The sequence below is a fragment of the Sander lucioperca genome, chromosome 22 (assembly GCF_008315115.2).
Source record: "Sander lucioperca isolate FBNREF2018 chromosome 22, SLUC_FBN_1.2, whole genome shotgun sequence".
Classification (NCBI taxonomy): Eukaryota; Metazoa; Chordata; class Actinopteri; order Perciformes; family Percidae; genus Sander; species Sander lucioperca.
Window position 1 is genome coordinate 17,659,350 of NC_050194.1, and position 25,438 is coordinate 17,684,787.

At 39.7% G+C, this 25,438-nt stretch overlaps 1 protein-coding gene across 3 annotated transcripts in view; it reads right to left on the reverse strand.

The window, feature by feature from the left end:
• Positions 1-4,665: 4,665 nt before the first annotated feature.
• Positions 4,666-25,438, reverse strand: part of pald1a (phosphatase domain containing paladin 1a) — a 52,204-nt gene continuing 31,431 nt past the window's right edge. For all 3 annotated transcript variants that reach the window (XM_031315608.2, XM_031315609.2, XM_031315607.2), the window contains 2 exons: positions 15,610-15,765; positions 4,666-6,588 (listed from right to left, as the gene is read on the reverse strand). In XM_031315608.2, the coding sequence (XP_031171468.1) occupies positions 6,439-6,588; positions 15,610-15,765 (306 nt within the window). In that variant the 3' untranslated portion in view covers positions 4,666-6,438. The remainder of the gene's footprint in view (positions 6,589-15,609; positions 15,766-25,438) is intronic.

Consider the following 25,438-nt stretch of genomic DNA (forward strand, 5'->3'; position numbering starts at 1 on the left):
AGGGAAAGGATAAGAGAACGAAACTAAATCAGTGGAGGTAGGACAGGATGAAAGGAGTCATAGAGGAGTATAGGCAGATTGTCCCTCAGCGAAAACTGTTGGCCAGGGCTAAAATGTCCCTAAATCTACTCTCCAGCGCAGGATAAAAAAGCAATGGCCACTTTCTCCAAGATAACTCAAGTGGACACCATGTTTGATGATATTCAATTATCATGCATCATCAATCCATAATCAAGAGAATTACGAACTAACTTATTTTTTTTACTATTCTACATGACTCAATGTGATTTTGGCCTTTAATCATAGAATTTTCAACTGTCCCACATTAGGAAGCTGCAGATTTTTTCAGACAATTTGTGCTAAGAGCACTAATATGTCTATAATTTCTTGTGTGAATGTGTTATCTGCATTTTCTCTTTTGATTTGATTAGGACACAGCCTGTTTTTTTTTTAAATGGTATTGGATGTGGATTTAATGTATTGGCTTCACATCGGAATATGTTACAGAAGTCTGAACTGCAAAAAAGTCCCACTTCAGGACAATTCACCTTGTCTAAGAAGTCCTCCAAATTAAATGACACACTACTGGCTTTGTTCATGTTCTTTAGTATGACACACAAGTATTTTCTGATCTGACGCCATAGGACATTTATTTCCTGCGCCTTCCAAAACTAACAAATCACTGATGAAAAATAAAGGCTTGTAATGTGACAACGCTAATGTTTAAGCTATTAAACTATACTTTAACTCTTGGATTACCAACCAGGTAAAACGGCCTCAAAAAACAAACATTATTGGATATTTAATGTGTAACTGTTCCTTTTAGGGAGAGACTGTTTGTACCTTTTGTCCCTTCTTACTTAGAGTATTTTTGCTCTGCACCAAGAGAGCTTACTGTTGTTTTCCTCTTGTTTAGGCTATTTCTCTTTGAGTCCCTAAAGAACATACGTATGTGAATACAAAATAATATTAGTTATTCACTTACCTTAAGTACGTACCTTAAAGCTGTTGTTTTCTGCAACAACAAACATAAAAACGTTATGACGCTAATGGCGTTAGCATGTCAATGAGTTTGTTAAGTTACGTTAGCATCATGTCGCTAGCTCAAGTAAAATGCTTATTATTATTATGCTGTTGTTGACATATTATTTAGTTGTGCACAAACATTTCTTCAGGTTTTGACCATGTTTGTGTTTGTAAAAAGAGTAGAAAATGTGTGAATTATTCTGAAACTTAAATACAATAAAATCTAAGGTAAGTCATATTTTTACCTTGTGGCTAGTCTTGTAGATGTTGGTATAGTTTTCAGACGTGAGATGCTTGACCTTGGAAACAGCACTTAACACAAGAATCGCACCACAAGGTCCATTTAGTAGTCACTAGCCAATTTATACATCCGTACTAACTAGTTCTCTTAATACATGGTTATTTACTGCGGCCATGTTTAGGCCGAGGAACAATGAATTAGGTTTTGGTGTAGATCCATAACAGTATCGCCACCATGTGGTCATTTATAATTAGCTATACAACAAATAACACTTTACCTAATTTTGATTCACGAGATGTATGTAGTTGATGTTTTCCCTGGATTCCTTGGTTCAATGTGTCAGTAATTTCCTCACTCCTCAAACACATTTTAGCCAATTATCACCATTTGGTACACTGAAACACGTGTAATTCAGGGCTTAATACACACATTTACGTGACTGTTTTCCTATAATTGGCTACCAAGTTCTTGCAGCTGTGGCGTCTTTGACCTAATCTGCCATAACTCCATACATCCTGATCACAAATAAATTTAGATTATTTTTGTGATGCATGATTAAACTTGTAAAGCACTTTGGTCAACCCATTTGTTTTTAAACATGCTTTATTGACATTTACATGAATAGACATGACTGTGGTCATCAATCTGACTCAGAGTAGTTTTGGGGAGCAAGTCCAAGTCAAGTCTTGTGTTGGTCAGAGCAAGTTGAAGTCACAAGTCTTTATGAAGTTGCTGTCTTTGAGGTCTAAATACTGACACTTCATCTGCACATTTCAAATTGTAATTAACAGTGTTGTTCACATAGCTGAGATCAAGAGCCCTGTTAGCCGAATACAAGTTAGACAGTTTCACAAAAATGAACACAGATTTATTTTAAGCGTAAAAGGTCAGCTACCTGACACAAAGCTAACTCAGAACTAAAAGCATTATTTCCATGGTAACAATCAATGACACCTGCTGACCAGTGGCACCAAATGACATGGCTCATAATTTATGGTTTGCTAACAATGTTATAGAGCGAGCAATGAGAAGGGAGAGAGGGTTTAGAGACCGGAGTAGCCAATTGGAAATATCCAGCTGTGGCGACATTGTCGGAAACTATCCAGAGCTTGACGAGTTAGCGTAAACACTGATTACTCTACTGATTACTCTATCACTACATTAGGAAGCATCTCAGCTCTGCTACACGTCTCAACTGAGATTTTATGTTACTGGAAGTTTTGTTGTATTGTTACACTTTTTCCTGTCCTCAAAAATGTTGAATTCTTTAACATGTTCTGTCAGAATGAACAGAGCAGCCGTGTTTTTTAGTTTGAAAAAAATCTTAATTCATTGCAAGTTTCTCCTATTTAAGATAGCCAAGAACTAGACAGCGTTGTGAAACAGGTTAATTTGGGTATCACTGAAGTCTGACTGTTGGTTTGCTCTAAAACATAATCAAAGTCCCATTGTGAAACCGGCCACAAGTCCTTTCCATGCAAGTCTTTTTCAGGACTCAATCAGTTTAAAACTTGAGTAATTTTTACTTTTGAAGTCTCAAGTCAACTGGTTTGGAAGTCAGTTCTTAAATAAGTTGAGTCTCAGAGCAGTCAAGTCCCTAAATCTAGTTCTGGTCTGACTCACTCTTGCATGATCCATCTTTTTACAAAGCTTAATATTAATTCAGATTTAAGTTGTCTCTAAAAATAAGTCTCCATCAGCCAGCATCAGCGTGATTTTCCGTCCAAATGTATATTTTGACACAAATCCCTATTCACATGCAGATTTAAGTTCTCTAATCATAATGTCCATTTAAATAACACATTAATATTGATGTGCAGCCTTATTGGAAGCATTTCTAATTGTATGACACAATAATCATCAGTGGCTCCACTTTAGTACTTTGTTATGTAGCTTAAATCCAGTTTACACAACAAGATAAACCGCACTTGGAACCAGGGTCTCTACACAGCAAAACTCTATATTCCAAAAGATCGAATGGAGGAGGGAAAAAAAAGAAAATTTAAGAGTTTTTTTATTAATTCAATCAGTATTTTTTTTATCCTGCCAGCTGAGACTTTTCATTACCTTGCTCAGTGGGGTGTGTAATACCTGGCCTATCAGGGATTGTGCATTATTGCCCACAGTAAATGAAGGCCTAGAGGTGTATCTGCCAATGCAGGTTTAAGAACATCCCTTCAAAGATTTTCACCATCTTGCTAATATTGATCAAATCCCAGCAAGCACACTTGAGTCTCTGAGGTGTTTGTAATGCTGCCTTTATCCACACAAGAACAATCAAAGAGGACGGCGGCGCACACATGCACCCCTTGCCCCGGCACCATGCCTGCTCTCCTGAGCAGCTCTCTCAACTGCAGAGGGAAGCTTTTCACATGAAGTTCATTACATCCCCTCTCGCTGCTCACCTCTCAATGCCGCTCTTTGTCCGCCGTAATCTCGGGATCCTTCAGAACCGCTAGCTTGAGTTTCACATTGGGGAGTATCTCAATGAGTCTGGAAAGGATTTCAAAGGCGAGGGGCCGCTATATCATCCAATTTGTCTCTGTTGGTAGAGTTAAGAGAAACAGACACTGTGCTATACAGAAGTGTGTGTTCGTGTTGCTGTGCATTTATATCTCCCAGACCCCTAAAATAGAGGGATAAAATAGTCCATAAACTGAGACGATGTGGAAAGGAAACAAGTGTAACAAACTATAAAAGGCGTGTTTCAATCTGGTCCATGGTTTCCATTTACAATAATCCAGGATAGTCTGGGAGTACGGAAGTTGTTAGGATTTTATCACACCAAAAAGATAAGCCTGCTATGCACTTACAAGACGGGAAGTGATCTGGGATATCAGCCTTTCAAAGCAGGCCAGCAAAGCCAAGTGAGCTTCACTGATGTGGCAGCCGGTGGCTTTTAATCCCCACACAGGCCTCCATTCTTGTGAGGGTGAACATATTTTTTTTTAATTAAGACCTTACCTGTCCACATCAAAAGACATCTCAGATTAGTCTTTTGATCTATCTAAGCTCTTTATTACTGTATATGGGATATGTTAAGATTTCAGCCCAACAATGAATCATCTGTTTTGTGTAAATGTGTGCTGCTCGATGCTCATAACCTGCTCTGCGCTTCGAGGTTGGCACCGACATAAGAAAAAGAGGCCGTCCGGATATACGAGCGGGTTCTTAGCGGTGCGTATCTAGAGCAAAAGATGATGGCGAGATAAGGAGGAAAAAGACAGGAAGCCAAGGAGGGAAGAGACAATTATTTGGCTCTGTCGCTGAGTCGGAAACTTCACATAGCAGAGTTTTGTGCAAAATATCCATGGTAAGAAAATCCTACCAAATTTCCATTTTTCTCCTTAGAAAAGCCAACAATAAAATTACACCAAAAGTAGACACAGGCTATTTAATCTATTTAAATTATTTATTTTATTTCCCCAAAAAAGAAAATGGCACATACAGTGAATAAAAGCTAATGCATTTCCTCTAAGAGTGCCTGTGTGAAAAAAAACACATCAACTTTAGAGCATGGCTAAGAAGTTAGGTGTTTTTACAACCTGCACATGTACTTTGTGTAATCAACTCATACAACGAAGTTTGTAATATTCTCTCAAACAAAAAAAGGTATTTCAATGTCCATTCCATTATCTTTTTGCTCAATTAGTCTGAATCAATTATATACAGCACAAATGTTTTGACACATTGACAGAAAAGAAAAAAAAACATGGTAATGAGAGGCATCTGCAGGAAGGGATTTATTTTCTGGCTTATTTTTCTGGTTTTAAGGCAGGATTCATGTTTTTAAAGCACACTCTGAGCTACAAGTTACAACTAAACAAATGTTAGCAAATTAAAGAATAACAAAATAATCAAACAAATAAAAGGTGTTAGAAATTAAATAAATGCCCTACAGGACAAGGTATTTCCGAAATGTACTGTAGGCATGCCAAACAATAATTGGCATTGAATCAACAAAAACAATGGTCTAAGTGTTGCCCTGATTGGCTGACAATGCAATTTAACTAGCGCTTGTCTCATTCCAGGTGATGCCACTAACATGAGCTGCAGTTGTTAAATGGTGTATTTATCAAGTAATGTCACTTGCAATACTACTAGCATAACACAGACAAATCTCCGGCCAAACTGTTGGTGGTCAAGTTGCATTGTGGATAATGTAGGCGTCACGTTTTGACAAGGAAGAAGAATGCGAAATATAAAAAAAAAGGACAATATTCCTGGGTTTTCACATCATGTTAAGGAAGTGATGTTAGCATTTCATTCAAACATTAGACAAAAAGTATATGTTTGCAACTTTTAAGCAACATTGCTTCAATGTTTACACATCAAATACAAAGACACATTTACAACTTTAAAGTAAAATCAAACCAACACAAAAATTCCTGACATGCTGTACTGTTAGTACCTGTTTCATGACACGTGTAAATAAATGTTAAAAGAAACAGATTGACACATTACTGGTGTTATACTCTAAAAAAAAACCTCTGACCGACAGCATATTGCGCAAATCTCCTCTCAACAACATCCACTCTGATCGGCTTTAGGAAACTCAGACACATTTAAATAACAACCTTCATATGTACACGGGGGAAAAATGGAAAACCTCAAGTTGAACAAATGCACAGCCACTGATGACAGCCGTGCTAAGAAGAAAAGGACAGGGCTCAAGCAAAATATCAGGTCACGCAAAACAGCAAACAGTTGTGACATACAACCAAAATTGTTGGTTGACAACACAGTGGAATTTGCTTGTGTCCTCCATAACAGTATTTAACTCAGCTTGTTCCAACAGACGTTTTAAAAAGCTGTCTCATCTTCAAAAGTGAGAACTCATAAAGAAACCTTAATTTGAAAAACGTAACATAAACATAAATATTAGTAAATTGAAATTCTATGTTCTACCATTCATACAAAAAGGCACAAATATCAACTTCTAATATAGGAGCAACATTCTGCTAAGATTCAACACTGAAACACCTAAAACAAATGTTAACATCGCTAGTGTGTTGAAAAAAATAAAATAAAAAAGCAATAGCACAAACAATAGATGAAGTGAAAATATGCATTATACATGGGTAAATATAGAAGGCGTAATAATGGTAATGTAAATGTCTTTTAATCTGAAAAACACAGTACTGTTTTGGTGCATTCACAGTGATCCTCTCTCAGATGAACTCCCCTCGGAAAGGAAGTGACTGCATGTTTTGCTGTTGCCAGCGGCAGCGCAGTCTGGCCAGCGGCGTGTCCCTCGGGTTTTCAAACTCTGAGAAGCCCAGCTGGTTGAGGATGTCATAAACTCCGGCTCTGGCAGCCACCTACCACAGAAACACACAAAATGTTAATGAACAGTCAACACAGCCAGCCTTCTTTTTTAATTTGTCCATCATGACCACACAAACGCTTTGACCGCCACTTTTTCAGAGTTAAAGCATGTTATCTGACAGTTTCTTACATGTGCAGCTGCTACATTGGAACAATAGGCATCTGATGCGGGTTTGGAAATGACAGGAAGTGGTTGAAGAAGTATTCAGATCCTTTACTCAAGTAAAAAAAAAAAAACACCACAATGTAAAAAAAACTCCATTACAAGCAAATTGCACTTAAAGGGGCACTCCATGGATTTTACAAATCAAGTTTAGTTTACTTGCCACAAAGAGTACTATTTAGCCTGTGAAAATCTGTGGCTTTGGAGCGAGCTTTCCAAAGTCAGAAAAAATAACCCGGATGATGTCATAGTGATGTCATCAGGGTTATCTCAGGGCTAAATAAAAAGTACATCATCCTAAACCTGGAGGCTCATATAAATATTCTTCATGTTTATTGTTTAATAAGTGAAAATACTAAGTACGTAGACAAGATGAAGAGTGTGCCGAACACATTCTTTGCACAATACAATAATCATAAGCTGTCATGCATTAACTGGGGAAAATTACTTCACCATGTGTCGAAGTGTCCTTGAGCATGACACTGAACCCCAATTGTTCCGGATGGGGGGTGTGTGTGTGTGTGTGTCTGTGAATGGGTGAATGAAAGACAACTACATTAATTCAGAACATTTACCATTGAAGAATATTTATAAAAAAAACCCTTGTGTGCAATGATTGCGTTTGATTTTGTAGTACCACTGAAATGTAGTGGACTAGAAGTACATATTAACATAAAATTGAAAACCAACTACCTGACTATTGTACTTAAGTGCAGTAATAGGACAGCCTGGGAACACCATGATAACAGTATGTTATTCCGTTTTTCTTTGAGTCATCAATCAATCAATCAATCAAATACATTTATTATTTGTCCTAGAGGGCAATTTGTGTCGCAGCAGTTGTAAAACATAAAAACATATACATGTATAAAATGCACATACACAACAGACTACAGTATAACTTACAGTAGGTAAATTATAGTCAAGGAGACATATCATTCCCTATCGTCAACTGAGGACAGAGAGGAACATGGCGAGATGTCCCGAGAGAGAGAGAGAGAGAGAGAGAGAGAGAGAGAGAGAGAGAGAGAGAGAGAGAGAGAGAGAGAGAGAGAGAGAGAGAGAGAGAGAGAGTTCAGCATTCGTGTTAAGCAGCAGGTCACGCTGACTCATGGTCTGCTTTGGCTGTCAAACACCATAGGACTGATGGGAAGCACCGCGGACAACCAGAAACATCTGGCCATAAAGCCGAACAAACAATGCTAACAAACAATGCTAACAAACCCGGCAGAAACCGACTTCCCTGCAAAAACTTTAAAGATTGAATACCCCATTAGAAGTGCCACAGCTTGCCTAGTTTACTCTGCAGGAGAGGCTTTGGGAAACAGTGCATGACAGCCACTACATTTGATAAAAGAACATAAAAGAGACTAATAGGTCCTGAGTGTGTTACATTTAATTATTTATATCGATCTATGTATCGATTTTCACATCACAATCCCATTTGAAGGACCAGCTGTTAGCACGCCTGTAAGACCCTAGAAGTTGTTCAGGGCATGACTCAGTGGAGGTAACGTGGCCTCAAACACTTTGCCAATTTAACCTCTCCCCCTTTGCCTCAGGCGGTCAAGAAGTCTGCAAATTAGGAGTAGAGAGAAATGTGCAAGAGGAGAGATGTTTAAATAAGGACATCGTTTGTGGATACTAACTACACAAAATTAAAACATTTCTACTGTGGTTATGTTCTTCAGCCTGTGAGGTAATCCTGTATGAAGTACTTTAAAAATGCACTGTCAGGTTGAATGCTGAGGAGGACATAATGGAACAATGACCAGGAATAATAGTATCAAGATATCCCTTTCACTAACAATGATTATAGCTTAGCTGGCCAGCTTTGTGCAGAAATCAACACAAGGTACCGCAGAATGTGGTCTAGATTACCTACTTGCTGACCATGCAAAATCAAATCTTACAGATATTGTGTTACGCTAAAACCTTTGATTTGTAGAGTCAACACTGGTTTAAACCTTCCCTCAGTCCTGTGAGCTGTCTCACTATGAACACGTAATCATGCAGCTTCTATTGTCCTGTCTTAATTCAGATTTTTAGAGCAAATACATGCACTGATGTATCTTTCAACACATTCATGTTTGTGTTTGACGTGTTCCTGGCCAGGTGCCAGGCTGCTGTATGAGTGCTTTGGTGGGAACAAATGAGTGGGTGCAGCTGAACTATTAGTCAGTGGATGGGACTCCCAAGAGGACATTGGATTTGTGCTATTAGCCAGCGTACTTAAACTGACTCATCTACTCCACAGCCCAGCTGTCTAAATAGGGCATGAGAGAAAAACCTGAAACAGGAAAAAGAATGCTGGGGAGGTTGAGATGAAGAGAATAAAGAGTGACTGCATGCAATCTCTGTGGGTCAGAGCTGAGAGCGTTCACATTTTGTCATCTTCATTCTTCTTCTTTAAAAAAAAATAAAAATACACCAAAAATCTGTCTTTTGTGAATGAAATACTGAATCCCTCTCTAAAGTGACCCTCGCAGAGGATCCTTCCCCCCTTCGCAGAGGACGCTAGACTTCTCACACCACTCAAATCCACATCTTTATGTTCAGTATATTTCAAACATAGATTCTTCACCACAGAAGTAAATACATCACTTCCATTAAATGCTAATGCCATCTCGTAGCTCCGAAGCTCTGCAGAAAGTAGTGATTTTCTGGTAAAACAATGACCATCTGGATCAACAGTGAATACTATGATACAATTTTGCAACTGATCTTCAGAGGAGTATTCCTTTAAACCTCACAGCAACGACCACCAAACACACATGCTACGGCCCTGAAGCTGTTGGTGTGCGGTGACAAGCTTTATGTGTGACAGTAAGCAGAGCGTGGGGCAATGCCTTTCATGCTGCATCGAAGAGATCACAAACGCCAATACTCATTTGGTGGCTGGAGCGGCTGAGGAGGAGCAGCGCAACAAGGAGGCGCTGGTCTTTCCCACAGTCGGCTATCTCAAAGGCTGCACATACCGGGCCTGTTTAGGGGGACAGGGAGGCCTCTGTGCCATACATCAAAACAGCTGGAGTGACTGATAGGGTACCTCTCCTGCAGGCATTCATGGTATGCACTGTACACAAGTCCTGCCATTGTGTAAAGGGCCACGTTTTGGATTAGCAAACATGGATTTCAATTCCAATAACTCCTCTGATGTTTCTGCTCTGATCTCACTGCATGGCCACGAGGCAACATGGGCTAATGGCGCTAACGTGGCAGTAAACTTCAAATGTGTACTGAATATGTACTGCTGCATCATTTTGATCCTGCAGTGAAACAACACAAAACACATGCTTCTGTGTTCAAACAATCTGACTGAACAGAAGCATCAAGACCAAATAGATCAGAGGCCGCATTACTGGGAACACTTCTGCTTTTAGCAGCCACCCACCCCCACGCATCCACCCACACACAGATGAAGGACAGACTGTACCGCTCAGATCTGGCAGGTTGTGTAACCCGTGGCTTCAAATGTATGACCGGTGCTGGGGATGACCCCCGACCGCTGCCCCTGGCGTAGCAATTGTCATTAATGATCCTGCCACGGTCACTGGTGATAGGCTAATGATTTATGCCTTCAGGTTGGTTGGGTCAGATTGGTTGAGCCGCTGCCAGATTCTGCTGCAACTGGGCCAGTGAACGCATCACAATACTGATGGTGATGGGGCTAAAAAAATGACAGACTTTCCTGCAACATATTTATGTTTGACATTTCTTTTAGAGATTACTCTTTTTAATTACATGTTCTTTAAACACAAAATTAGTCCTGGAAGGAGTGTTTCAAAGTCTGAATGGTTTTCATTTGTATCTAGGTGACATCATGCCACGCTTTGGAGAATCATTATTTTTGGAGGAACATTGTGTGAGCTGACCTGATTTAAAGTCTGTTGTACTGTACCGTAGTTTTAATTTTGAAAACAGTGTGGGAATGATTTGTGATCGTCACTTCAACAAGTGAAGACAAAGGATCTGAAGGACACAGTGGAGACAACACAGCACATAATCATTAGAGTGAACAGCTAACAAAACAAAGCAAGATATTTAGATGGTCAATCGTCTTTGTGTCTGTCATAGCTGACATCTTCTGCTGTCCATTCTGTAAGTCTCTCACAGAAATCAATCAGAACAAAGATTTCTTTAAAATGACACCTAATCCTAACCCTAATGCCAAAGAGAGTCTCCCATCGCAGAATTGGACTGGTTCAAATCGATTTTATTGGGTAGAACTCCTGTCAAGCAAACAATGTGAGAGGTTGAGGAAGTTTCTTTAGAAAGAAAACACATGCCGATATATATCACAGCAGGTTTCTGCTTTAGGGTTCATGCCATGACTGAATCAAAGCCAGGGACTTAAATGTCAACTCGCTTACCCGTCTCCCACTAAGCTCTCATTTTCAACCACATACTGTAAATGGCTGTTTTTTATGACTTAATATAGCCACTAGATAGTAAATGCGTTTTCAAATCATAACCCTTTAGAGTGCCTGGGATTTCTTTAACCTTTCACATACTGTAAATGTATGAAGCATAAAAAAGTCTACAGTAACAAATTGTTAATGAAGTCAGTGCTGCAAGTTCAAACCCGCTTCCACTGACATTCAGAGTATAAACAGCATCTAACTTTAGATACAGTTTGTTTGCTACAGGCGGAGACACGCCACAGTCATGCTGATCATGCTGTTAGATGTGCAGTCATCAAGGAAATTGGATTCGATTCATGCAGCAGCTCCATTCAAAGTGACTTTAGATCATAAGTAGAACAGTGCTGCTATTGTGATGAGTTCTTCACAGAAGTTTCAGCACATTAACACTGTACTCTGTGGCTGATGATGGAGATGTGATTGTCTGATCAGCTGTAGTATGTGGCTAGGGCGTGTAGGACTCTGTCAGCAAGCTAGTTAGCTGTTAAACTTTCATTCAGTCAGTGGCGAAAGTCACTTTATAATGTGCCACAAGTTGCCGGCACGCTCAAAAAGTGCAACCAAACTGTAAGCTGTGGTTCACTCCTAGCAAAAAAAATGAAAATCTCTTTTGAGGTTTACCGTAGGTTTTCTAATAACAGCCTGCATTTACCACAGAAGCAAAGAGAACAGTGTCTTTACTTACAAATTTTTCCCCCCATTACGCAGTTAACGGAAACTCAAACTTTTCTCCATGTTTACACGCTGTCTTGATAAATTCAGTTCATCAGTACAACAAGAATCATATCAGGCGTTTCACTCTTCCTTTTTCCCCGAACAATGTTAAGCTACCATTATGGCTACACAATATATCGCTTTTTTATTGTCATCGCAATATCAACTGGCGCAATAAACACATCGTGAAAGGCTGCGACATATAGCGAAAGCCGCTCAGAGATTTTTTGTGTTAGTTGAAAGAAAATATCAGTAGAAAACTGCACTTTATGTATGTAAATGTAGCCTGTTATTATTTTGTGTGATGCCTTTTATATTCCATTCAATGTTCAATTTGTTCAATACAAAATGTTTGAAAATAATTCCCTTTATTTCTTTTAAATTTAACTGCAGAAAGGCAAAATTGAGCACACTTTAATACCTGTTTGTTTATTGCAAGTAATATCGTTATCGCAATATTCAACAATGTTATCGCGTATCGTGTATCTTCCTCATATCTTGCAGCCCTAGCTACCATGAATGAAACTCAACAGCCCCTCCAGAATTTTCACATTAAAAGTTGAAGTGTTGATTTTGGTTGACAGTAACTTCGCATCAATCAGGAATGATGAGCACAAGATGACTGTTTTTGCAATGATGGAATGTGTGCTGTGGAATGGACAGTATACTAAATGTGCCATGTGAACTGTTGTAGTAGGCTAAAGGCAATTCCACCAATGTGTTGTTGTTTTTTGCCCCGCCTTTATTAGCGATCTGCTGTCCCTTCAATACCAGCTCTTATTTGAGTATTTACTGTAGCATCTCACATTAATTGCACAAGTTTGTTTGCCATTTCAGAGAGGACTCACAGTGCATTGAAGCAGGTGTAGCCTTCTAGAGATAACAGCCTGAAATAGCCTGAAAATTGGCTTATTTGATATATTATTGTGCCATCTGAATGATGCTCTCTGTGCAGTTGATGGATGGCTGTGATATACCGGCCTGCTCACCTGTTTCCCTCCAGACCTTCCCAGTGGGTACATGTGTGTGTAATGTGGCCAGGGGGGTGAGAGCAGACTACACTGGCACATCTAAAGGATGTGTTTATCGTCCAGCTCAGACATGGCCCCAGGTGTTCGAATAGATAGCCAGAAGTTGGGAGTCAAAAGTGCACCACAAGACACCTGTGGAGCGCCACAATACCTGTTGTGTCGATAACGCTGCTTTAACCACTGAGGTTTGAAGGGGCAAATTTAACAGATGGATCATTTTGATTATTATTTATACTAAGCAGCCAATTAAACTGACTTGCCTATAATGATATATATGCATTTATAAAGCATGGCTATCATGGTCATTTAGGCTTAGAAATATTTTACAATAAATTGTGTAATTTGCTATCAAAATAAGGTCTTCAAAAACAGCACCTTAAGGGACTCAGAATAAAAAAAAGTTGGATTGACTATACACTACTTGCTTGTGCAAAAAACACTTTACGGTATGAAAAGACGAGGTATGAAAAGACAGTCTTTACACAGTAAAAGCTTATTGCATTTTATGGGCTCACTTTTTAGTAAAGTTTCAAACCATATCGAAGAAATTACTTTTTCAGGTGTGTAACAATGGTGTGTGGTAGTTTAGGTTTAATTTAAAGTGGCTATAATCAATATTTTAAATAATAATATGTATTAAATAACAATGTGAAAGATGTAGCCCATAGTGATGAACCTACAGAGAATCACTTGAATCTGCAGCTCTCTTCGGTTTACAGAGCTTTATAGTGAGTTTCAGCTGATTGTTGAATTGTCTGGCGAATTTAATGTTTTGGTTCATCGTTTTCTCCCGCAGCAGGCAGCTGTTTATCAAAAGAGCTCTAAAACCCCACTGTACACTACCTGCTCAGTACCAAACAGAGCAGACAGACACAGTTTGTAACTAGCTGGTGAACATAGTAAAGCACTTAGCTACTAAAGAGCAAACTATTTCATCAGCTGGCCATAAACACTTAAATGATATGTTTATCCATAATGTTGGATATTAAAATAAACAACTGATTGCTAACAGGTTTGCCATATCAACTTAAAAAGTGATATGTCAGTGATGTGTTCACCACTCGTTTCCGCTGCCCTAAAGTGGCCAAACATAGTTGCTATCACAACACTATGAGGAAAATTATCCCAATACTAGGACCAGACTATATCTACTACTGTAAAATTGCCGGAGTTTTTGCTCAAAAGAAGGCAGTTTCAAGTCAGAAGGAAAAACAAAAGAAAGGCAGAAAGGAATAGCAACAAAAACAAAAGTCTACCTCAATGATAAAACACAGAAATAAAGTGAGAATGACATTACAATACTATGTTATAATGACACGTTTTCTGTTGCCTGCTTTACAGTAGAGCGTTCCTGTTCCCTGTGTGCACACTTGTATTTTCTCATGGAATAACTGGGCCATTAGAGTCACCCTGATGCACCACATATATTTGCTATTCATAACAGGAAGAATATGCCCTGATTGACTGCGCATATTTCTGTGACAATTGTTTTCACAGCTATTGTTCCAGACTATTTTGGAATTCCGCGTTTTTTCTGTTGAGTTTATTCCACCTCAATAAGGACAAAGAAGGAAGAGATTTTCATTCAATGAGTTTTCAGACATTCAAGGCTTTTGGCTGTGTTTTTTTTGCTGTGCCTCTGTGCTAAAGCTGGGATAACAACAAAACAGAAAACACATTTTAATCAAAACCAAATGCAAAGACATGTAAACAAAACCATATAATGTATATATTATTTATTTAAATTTAAAATTCACATGTGCGCTGCTGATCAGACTGAATGTGTTTTGTCAACTTGCCAAACTGCTTATTTTTTTTACCACCATGTGAGTTTAACACACTGCAACGCACATTTTTAATTGTGTGTGTGTGTGTGTGTGTGTGTGTGTGTGTGTGTGTGTGTGTGTGTGTGTGTGTGTGTGTGTACAACTTACAGACTACTCATTTGTTTGGAATGCACATAAATTATCCACTTTACTGTAGGAGCACAGCTGGCTAAACGATTAATGTACCAACAAAAACACAGAGCCGAGACGTTATGAAGTTCAGTGTGTGAAGAACCACGCCACAATAGAACCAGAACCAGCTTGTAAATTCCTGGAGGAACGTCCAAATAAAACTCTGGTAACCGGTTCACTTCACAATGTGCCCAAACTGTGAGTGTGGAGAAAACAGGAAAAAAAAGATACGGTCCCTTATCCCCTGTATGTCCTTATTTTCGGCTGGATTTCCATTAAGCTAACGCTTTCTTTATGTTGGAATTCTAAACTCCGGTGGATTTATGAGGACTATGGTTAACTGCTCCTCAGATCTCTGCAGGGTAAATCCAGACAGCTAGCTAGACTATCAACCTGAGTTTTCTGTTGCACGACTAAAACAACTTTTGAACGTACACACGTTCTACCAAAACAAGTTTCTTCCAGAGGCTATTTTGCAGCCACACCTGGGCTCCATGCAGCGCTTATGGCGCCCATGAGGATTGTGACTGGTTTAAAGAAATGCCAATAAACCAGAGCACGTTTTTTCTCCTATCCCGGAATGCTGTGTGATCTTCCTCTGCATCCATGTGAGGAAGGTCTGGCAAAGCGAGACTAATATATATAAAATGCAGATGTATATGAAAATCGACATGAGATAGAATAGAGAAAAGATAGAATAGAGTAGAAAACAGAAGTCCTGTACCTGTTCCATCCAGAGAGTGAAGGAGCGCTGCCAGGAGTCTTTCTTCTCTAGATGCAGGTATGTGTTGAAGAGGATGAGGTAAATGTAGCGCTCCAGGTACTGCAAGCTCCTCAGCAGCAGCTGCTGACACTCCTTCTCCGTTTTACCACTTTTGATCTGCGAAAAGAGGTAAACAAAGCTCTATTGGTATATTAAGTCGGCACAACTAAACCAATTTCTTTCAGCACAGATGTTCACCAAGGCTACAACTGATTAGACAAGAGAAGGCCACATTTGTTCCATTTAATTTAATTGCAGTAATTCACAGGAAAGTCACAATTGTGATGCCTAGGTCCAAACCAAAAACAAATCACTTGTTCAATAGCACATGGCCCAACTCTCCACCGCACGTCACTGACATGTGTTGATCCTGCTAATGAACAAAGCAACAGAACAAAGGAATGATGACACTAAAGTTCAGAAGGAAGCAACTTCACCAAGAAATATTTAACACAGTCACAACATTTACACGTCATATTGTGTAACACAATTAATCACTCAAATTTTTCTTATTATTTTATCATACAATGAGACATGTGTAGTGAAATACACCACCAATCCAACTTATTGTCAGCTTATACAACATCGTCATTCCTGCACTGAGTTTCTCCAATATACCTTCAACGCCCCCGTCTGCATTGACATTATTTCCGCTCAGCGCCAACATAACATTGTCTCTTGTTCTCCCTCAGGCCTTGAGCTGCACCAACAGAGGATCTGTGTCCTCTAAAGTGCAGACACAGAAGCAATCACATATTGTGAGCCACGCATCAACAGCTTTCACTAATCTGTTACAATACACACACAAAAACACCAAGACAGCAAGAGATGAGGCTCTTAGCAACCAATTCACATTGTCCCTTTCTTTCCTCCAACCACATGCTAGTAAAAAGCAACAACCACAGTAAGTTAGTAGATCAAACCTTAGTAGTTATACAATTTAATGTAAAATGGGTTTCCATCACACCTAAAGCAGTAGAGACGAGGGACTGCAGTGTGCAGCGTGTTAAAGAGAGCCAGATGGACTCAAACATAAGGTCTATATGCCACAGCACCAAAACAATGAGTTAAAAGAGACTAAAAGCTGTTTAAAGATGCAGAGTTGGGTTAAACAGAGTCATTTGAGCCACTGTTAACATTAAAAGTATTGCTAAATGCAGGTTTACATGTGGTAATGTACCTTGTATGAACCCATCTAAGTGTAGGTATACATATCAACTTGATGAAATCACATGTTATGAATTACAACTATCCTGCTCATAAATGCCTGTACTTACCTTGTACCAGATAACAGAACCACCCTCTAGCTCAGCCTTAAAAGACCTTCCAATACCTAGTCATTTAAACTACGTGGGTGATCACGGTTATCTGACCAGCGAGGCAAAGTGACTTTTACATAGGCAACTTCAAGCTGTCCACGATATGGTCGGAATAATCACTTTTACACTACATAATCAGCCTTTTAAATAACTCTTCTGCTGAAGAAACCGGCAGATAGTAGTTTTGACATTTGGAAGGAGTTCAGTCGGTAAGCCATCTACCAAAACTGTCAATCTAGTATTTACAACAGTTGTTTACTCCCACTTTGCCCAAATACCCTTAAACTCCACTGTTTTTTTTATCAATAAACACTATAGTTACATGGTTAATCTCATGATAATTACTAAATAATTAGAATTTCCATGGTAAAACCCTATAGTCAGAAACAATAGAACAGTGCAACTATCCAGTGTATGAGATACTCCTATGATCCCTTTGATTGTTATTCGAGAGACAAGGTAATAGTTATCTCATAGGACTGCATCACTTTCTACAGGAGGGAGAGGGGAAAAAAGCATTTGCAAGCCAATGTTGGACACAAGTTCATTTGAAATTATTCTGAAATGTCAGCCCACACAAAAAATGTATGCATAAATGAAAATGTTGCTAATGTAACCGAACAAATCCAGAGTGCAGCGGGGAAGCAGCTCTCTAACATCACTATTAGAGGCCCCTTCTCACAAAGTAAGGCCGGTAATTGAGGTTGCTCTTCAATTACAGGCTGCGAGCAGCACTGAGGTAAATGCAGACAGGCTTTCATCAGTGTGGCGAGTCAGTGTCAAGATGTTTTTTTCTGATTGCTTAGAGCCTTGAGCACTTCCAGGCATCAAGTAAAAGGCCTGCCATCCAGCTGTGTGGCAGAGGGTGAGGTGTGTGCAGGATTGGATAACATGTCAATTGGAGTTAAGAGAAAGTAACAAGCAGGGGGCGAGGTGTAGTGTTGCTCAATGAACTGTTAGCAGTTCTTCAGACACGTTCTTAGCAGCAGGTTGTTGTCTGCATCGTAAGGAGCATTTTGACTGCCTGGCTTACCGTGTTTTTGATGGCTAAAACAGGTCACAGTTTGCAGCATATCAGGGAAGCATATTAAATACGTTGTGGGGGCTGCACAGAGAATAATGAAAGTTGACCAAGTAGGTGGGCTAGCACTCAGGGTAATTTGAAATGTGCACAGTGCACCATAATACGATCATTCCAGAGCTGAATGACGCAACAGAGAGAGAGGGGGAATGTATGGGGTTTCCTGTCCGTTCCCAAACAGCCGTGGTTGGATCCCAGTTTTCCAAGCATCTGCAGCAGAGCGGAGGAGAAACTACACCTATGCAAACAATGGATGTGCTGTCTGTTGTCTATCAACTCTCCCAGGACACAGAAGCAGAAAGGAAGCATACACACGTCTCACTTTCTCTAATGTTTCTCAGTTTACATCGACTACAGTGGCAGAGCAGGTGAACGCTGGTGAACCCGATCACCCTGTGCACCCTGCTACCCCAGGAGGCTTTCAGCATTTCATCTCTTAGCCTCAAAATTCACAGTGCCAAAGCCTGGCAGCCATCGGTGCACATACTGAGTTCATAAAACACACACACACACACACACACACACACACACACACACACACACGTTTGAAAAAATTACATAATTCACACCTCTACAATCTGCAGAACCCTAATTCTGTGGCTGCCATCTGTCTACATTGACTGAGCCACGTGTGATAGAGCGGACTCTCATGTACTCTCAGAAATGTTGGGGAAGATGTGGTGAGTAAATTTCTCCCTCATGTAAAAGAGACTCGCCTTGAAATCTTTGGATTTGCGTGGATCTCATTGTTTCTTGTTCAAGGACAATGCTGTACTGTGCTGATAATCATCATCCACTTTTGACAAACAAAAAAAAGTCCAGAAAACAATGTATTTCTCGCCATATTGAGATGAAAATCAAAGTGGGAACTACAGCATCCTCTCATCTCACCTGGCCTTTTAGAACAAAAGAGGGGACTGGTCATTTCTGGCTTGCTATCAAAGGTGAAAGCCATAATTCAGCCAGCCGCTGAGATGTGGTGATGAACCTCCTCGGCTCTGCTCGGCCCTGAGTGAGATGGGAAGCTGGCCAAGCACAGACCACATACCGTTGTTGAGAGAGTCAAGGAATGCTGGTTGGCTGAGCAGAGCTCCAAGCGAGGACAACGTGAAAATGAGAGAAGTGGTTTAAAAGAAGTTGATGTTGTCACTGCACAAACAGTAAGGAGAGTAGTGACAGCTTTCTGTTAAATGCCTAAATGGAAAAATGTAAAATCTCATATCTATCCTTCAATATAAAGATGACTAGCTTAGCTTAGCAAAAAGACTAAAACAGAAAAAAACTGCTAGCCTGGATCTGTCTAAGGGTAAACAGATATGCATACTAACTCCTGTAAAGTTCAGTAATTAACATGTTACATCTCATTTGTTGATATGTACAAAACAGTCTGAAACCACAAGTTGTGGTTTAACTGGCAGTTATGTGCTGGACTATTTCTGATCCAGGAGAAGGACCTCGTTTTTACACAGATGTAATGTGTCATTTTGTTATCTTTAGAGATGCTGGCTGGTCAATTTTGTTACTATTGGGCAGAGTCAGGCTAGTTGTTTCCCCCTGCTGCCAGTCTTTATGCTAAGCTAAGCTCATCGCCTCAAGCTTCATATGTAGCACACAGACATGAGTGGTATCATCTACCTCGTTAAGAAGGCGAAAAAGTGCCTAAAATGTCAAACTATTAGTTTAAATGCTTACATTTGTTGACTTAAAATGTATATATTTTGATGCATTTTATTTGTTACTGGCTTTGTCTTAACACATGTACAGCCAAACTAGTTTTTCTTGTTTGTAAGTAAGAGAAGGCTGATGTAAACTACTAGTACTAGTACATTGGATTTAAGCTTTATTCCATCTCCTTTTTGAAGGTAAAAGTACTTCAGACAATCAAAGCTTTAGTTCTATGTAACAATCTCTATGAAACTAAAATTGATTTTATTTGCATTTTCCAAAGAGAAATGCTTTGCAGAAACCAAATAAATGGACTGTGAGTGACATAATATTATCTCAGGCAACTGTTTCAGTCTCTGCCATTTAATTCAAACGCGTCAGTCCAGCGGCAGACCAAGTTCAGGAAAAAGTTCACAATAATCCCCGGATAAGCGTCACAGCCTGCAAGGTGTAGGTGTATTAAAGATAAACACCAACCACTTATGAGACATACTCTCTGTGCCATGCCCATGTCTTGTGTAAACAGGGATACAGAGTGTCATAAGGTTTGGTTTAAAAGGGTTCCACATGTTGGAAATCATAAGTCCTACAAACAGTCATATTTAAAGTCCAAAATCACCCCCACCTCTGCCTTGAGACAGACACACACACACACACACACACACACACACACACACACACACACACACACACACACGACTGACCGATTTGATAAACCAATAACACTAGCTATTTAGTGATTGAATGACCCTGACATTTTGCTCACCAGAGGTTTGAGGGCACTAGAGCTTTCTGTCCATGTCTGGCTGTTTTCCATGTGTGTGACAAGAATTGACATCCCATTGACCCGATTTTCATTTTGCCCCTTACACTACAAAGGCAGCGACAAAAACATCAGACGGTTCGGAGTGTGTTGGGCACCGTTTGCACCAATCCACTCACTTACTGGCAGCCAGTCAGTCAGCTGAGCATGTTGAAACTGCAGCGGAGGCAGTCACTAAAAGATAGCTGATGAATACAGAAAATGAATATGCCAATACAAACTACTGTACCTCTGTATAAACTTCATTTTTTTTTTTTATAATCACTTACAAACTATATATTTTTGTTCTACTCATTTAAATTGTTAAATTAAAAATTAAACTGATATTTAAAAAAAAAAAAAAAAAAAAAATCAAGTATGGGTCCATCCATAAAGCAAAGTTAACATGGATTTTGGAGGGAGTACCACAGTTTAATCCCTGAATGGTGGCAGACAAGTGCTGAAGGTCAACCTTTCTGCAGGCTCATGTGGGTGAGGACTGAACTTAGAAGTGCACATTATAGAGAGGTCCGTCTGCTTGACATATGGTGCCAATTACCAGCTGATGGGGTTGCCGAGGTAAAAAGGCCAATCCATATTGGCCCTTCCCACCCAGGTTTGCACAAGAAGCCATTCATCCGATTCTGGAAGAACACCTCCCACCCAAATCCTAAACCAAACCCCGACCTGTCTAGAGTGGACAGGCAGCCTACACATGGCTCCTAGACTCAACGTACAGACAACTCAAAGTCAAGTACACATACTGATTTTCAGGATAGGTTCATTACAAACCAGGGCCAAACTGCAATTTCTGGAACTACATTCCATCCAGGATGACATTTTGTTGCCAAAGCTAACAGATGCCATACTTTAAGATATTTAAATGAAACACTTAAGTTTTATCTTAAAGCATTTTTTATTACCGTTTGTTCCTCTCTGTGGATATTTGTCTTACATGGACACAAAGGCACACATACAAGTACAATGGTTTTCATCTTCAATAAGATGCAGTAGTCCGGCTTCTCCTCTGACGCCACCACGCCGGTACATGACTCAAAAAGGTTAATAACCTGTACCATTCCCATTTCAGGACATCTCAGACTCTGCTTGTCAGATTCATCTCTATACTGTCAAATCTCACTAAACCTTCATTAGTCTAAGTCTTACTTAAACTCAGTTCTTCGATAATTTTGTTTACACAAATTAGAGCACAATTTGTACCCTGAAATTACTTAATGAATTTTCTCAAATGTGCAAGAAAAACAGCTCAACCTGAACATTGACTTATTTTCCATTTCTGATCTGAAAATGAAAAGAATAATTCTTTCATCCACACGTTTGGGTCACTGCCACATAATATCAACCTACGTAACTTACATCTGGGTAACAACATTCATTACCACGGACCACTTTTACCAGCCTTTATGACATCTAGTCTTTGAATACATCAAAGGAGACTTTAGCGCCTATAAACAGATCTGCTAAAGGGATAAAATGTATTTTGTGAAAATGTTCTGGTCTTTAATGCAACTCTCGAATTGGCTCATATCAGCATTTATAATGCGCGTAATTGAGTGGAGCGGTTATCTCCTGGTGTTTTTGAATCTTCCTAGCTCTCTTGGCTCTCCTAGCTCTCTTGGCTAACTCTTCCTTTACAAGTGAAAGCTCATATCACCACACTCTTTATTTTTGTCTTCTATAAAACTATTTTATATCTCAATTTTGCTTCTGTTAACGTCTGTGTGAAGCTGTCTGATTAGAAAGGTGAAATATATTATAATTACGTGTATATATGTGAACATATAATATGTGTATGTAATTATATAGTATACTGTATGAACCCATTTCTTTTATATTCCTCCAGGTTGCATGAACCTAACCAGCATATGTATGTTTTTTTTAACATGCACTGCCATTTTTTGAAGACCATCCACCCACCCAGTCTGCCGCCTGCCAGGTTGGCCAGTAGCAAAGCAATCTAAGTTATATATCATCTGGCTTCAAGCTGCAGAACTGATCTTTATGGATCAAGATGGTGCCCAAAACTTTTTTTTAAGGGAGCAGAGAAGCCATGTAGCAGCCAGTGAGAGGAGGGGACAGAGATGCTTTATGTTAATGGTTTCTACAGATTCCAATCCTGTCTTTTTCCAGTCGCTCAGCCACACTACGCTGATTAAATCATCAAGTCGAGGTGGATTTTAGGGGCAAGCTGTGTCAATCTGCATACTGTATATTCAGATCTGCCAACTACCGGTCTGTCCATAGAGCCAAGGGGCTTCAAAATGAATGTGGAAATGTAACTTGGTTAAGACTCAGAGTTCAGATACTTTCTCATGACATCACAAGCAAAGTCTTGTGGATTATGATCTCTATTGGAATATAGATTTAACCTTCCTTTCATATCTAAACTGAACATTTAACAGCTCTAGTGAAGAATCAAACAAATAGTGTCTAACAAAAATAAGCCTAGAAAATAACCAAAAACAGCGAACTAAAAAAGGAATGTACTGTAAAATCAATGGTCGATAGGCGTTTGACTAGAAAAGGCCAATTCCTCAAGCAGAAATACATCACGTGTCTGGTGAGCAGAGATTACAAAAGCCACAGAAGGAGACAGGGCTCATCAACTTAGCCTACACAGAGACTGGAATATCTGCCCACATTAACCACACGCATTATGGTACATTCTGTACGTGCACATGCCTGGCAACAGAGCACATGGAGACTCCCACTGTGAATCAATCATTTACTGAGCTATCAAAATATCTTGTGCATGCAAACCCAACACTAAAATGCCAATGTCTGCGAGCTACAACTAATCAAATATTCTACATTTCAAAACCCAGTGGAGCTCTTCTAATCAAATGTGTACCCTAGGCCACAAATGGCATTTTGTATTGATGCTGGGGGTTAATAGAAAGCAAATGTATTGATGGTTAACTTTTTTTTCTTGTGAGAGAGTCACAAAGCTGCTGTGAAGACCATGTTGTAAGTTGTTGGTTGCCACACTACAGTGTGGTCAGAATTGTTTGAAATAACTATGGATGCATTGCCATGGAATTTGGCAATAATGGATCCCAGTGGCTAATGACTCCACCTAGCGCCATGAACAGACCAAAATCTCCACTTGTCTAACACTTAAACTCTCAACATGCTAAACACAACTGTCCATATGCTAACATGCTAAATGTTAGCATGTTAACACAATGTGTACAGTGATCATTCTCTAAATTAACCACTATGAGTGACCATATTTGTATACATTTTTCTGTCGCCATTTTGCTGGCTCTGGCAGAAAAGATGACATAGCCATTCTTTACCCACCCCTACAAAGCTCTTATTGGCTAGACTGTTTTTTCCAACCACGGAGAGAGCTGGCAATGACAACAACACACGAGATGTATTAAAATGACTGAAACAATTCAGACATGTGGGCGGCGGATCAAAGGCCTTGAACCAGGCTTTGCCCTATTAGTCATTTGGATCTTAAAGAACTAAGTTGTCTCTCTATTTTTCATCATCCAAGATGTGTTTTATGTTGTGTAATGGTCATATCCTCACAGGGCTGCTGGCATGAGTATAGACTTTTAATACTTTAATTGCTATCTTTAGTCTGATCTCTGAATTTGCCAGTCTGACAGTGAGTCATAGAAACAGCAACACATGGATTTTACAACTGGAGCACCTGTCAATCTATGGAATGTGTTAAAGCCATGAACCTATTTTACATGCAATGTATTTTCACTAGCGTTTAAATGCCAGCGGTGTCATTATAATTGATATGATTTCCAAGAATGATAGAAAGCAGATACAACATTGTGTCATATTGTAAGCTGTCTCTGTGAGAGGGAAAACCCCATTTGACACAACATGTCTGAATGTTCCTTGCTGACAGTATGAGTTGTTAGCACTTTGGAAGTAGTTAGGGCGTCGTTAACACGGGATTCATATGCTGCTCGACTGTCCTCACGTACAAAAAACGGCTTCCCTGCTGAGGCATTGTGAAAGTGCAACTCAACCCAGTCACGACTCCTGCATATCCCACATGGTTGGCATTTAAGTGACTTCAGCATTGGGATTGTATTCCCGTAGGTATTTGTTCAGTGTTAGTAGCTAGCTAGTGTGGGAGCTTAGACAAAAAAAAGTTGGACTTTTGTCTGGTGAAATGATTTTGGGCTTAACAGGATCCGGCACATACTGTGACCACAGCTACTGGGGGCATGTTTAAACACTCATGCATGGTTTTGGAGGTAGTTATTCCTGGTCTGTGGGCCTGGCGGAATGACAGGTTTAGTGTGTGGGGGCAGGAAATGGCAACCCTTCTGCGCAGTGCTCAGCGTGGTCTGAAGCGCTGTCCTGGGGCCAGTGGTTGAGAGGGGGGTGGGGGACATGAGGGAGGTCAGGGCAAAGGGCAGGCCAGTTCAGTTATTCAGGGCAAAAGGGGAACTGCCAGGAGGTAAAACACAACGATTTCTAAAGTGGATAGCATGAAGAGAGTGAGGCAGAGCACAAAAGATTGATCCCTCGCAGGGAAAGTGTGAAATAAACACACATTGTGATAACTGCAAAGGCCTTTGGCAGTAGCTGTAGCAACACAAATGCAAAATAAAACAGACATTAGCCTGTTTGGTCTAATGAATGAACACAATGATGCAAAGCCATTCTAGACTAATTAAGATAGAGATATAGTAAGTAATTTCTGCTCTGTGCTGTCATCTAGTTACTTGTTACATTGCAGATTAAGATTTTACAATAATAATGACTGACAGGGCCAATTTGCCCTTGATTCTTTGGAGTACATTTTCAATAATACTTATGTACTTCTACTTAAAGGTCCTATGACATGCTGCTTTTTGGATGCTTTTATATAGGCCTTAGTGGTCCCCTAATACTGTATCCGAAGTCTCTTTCCAGAAATTCAGC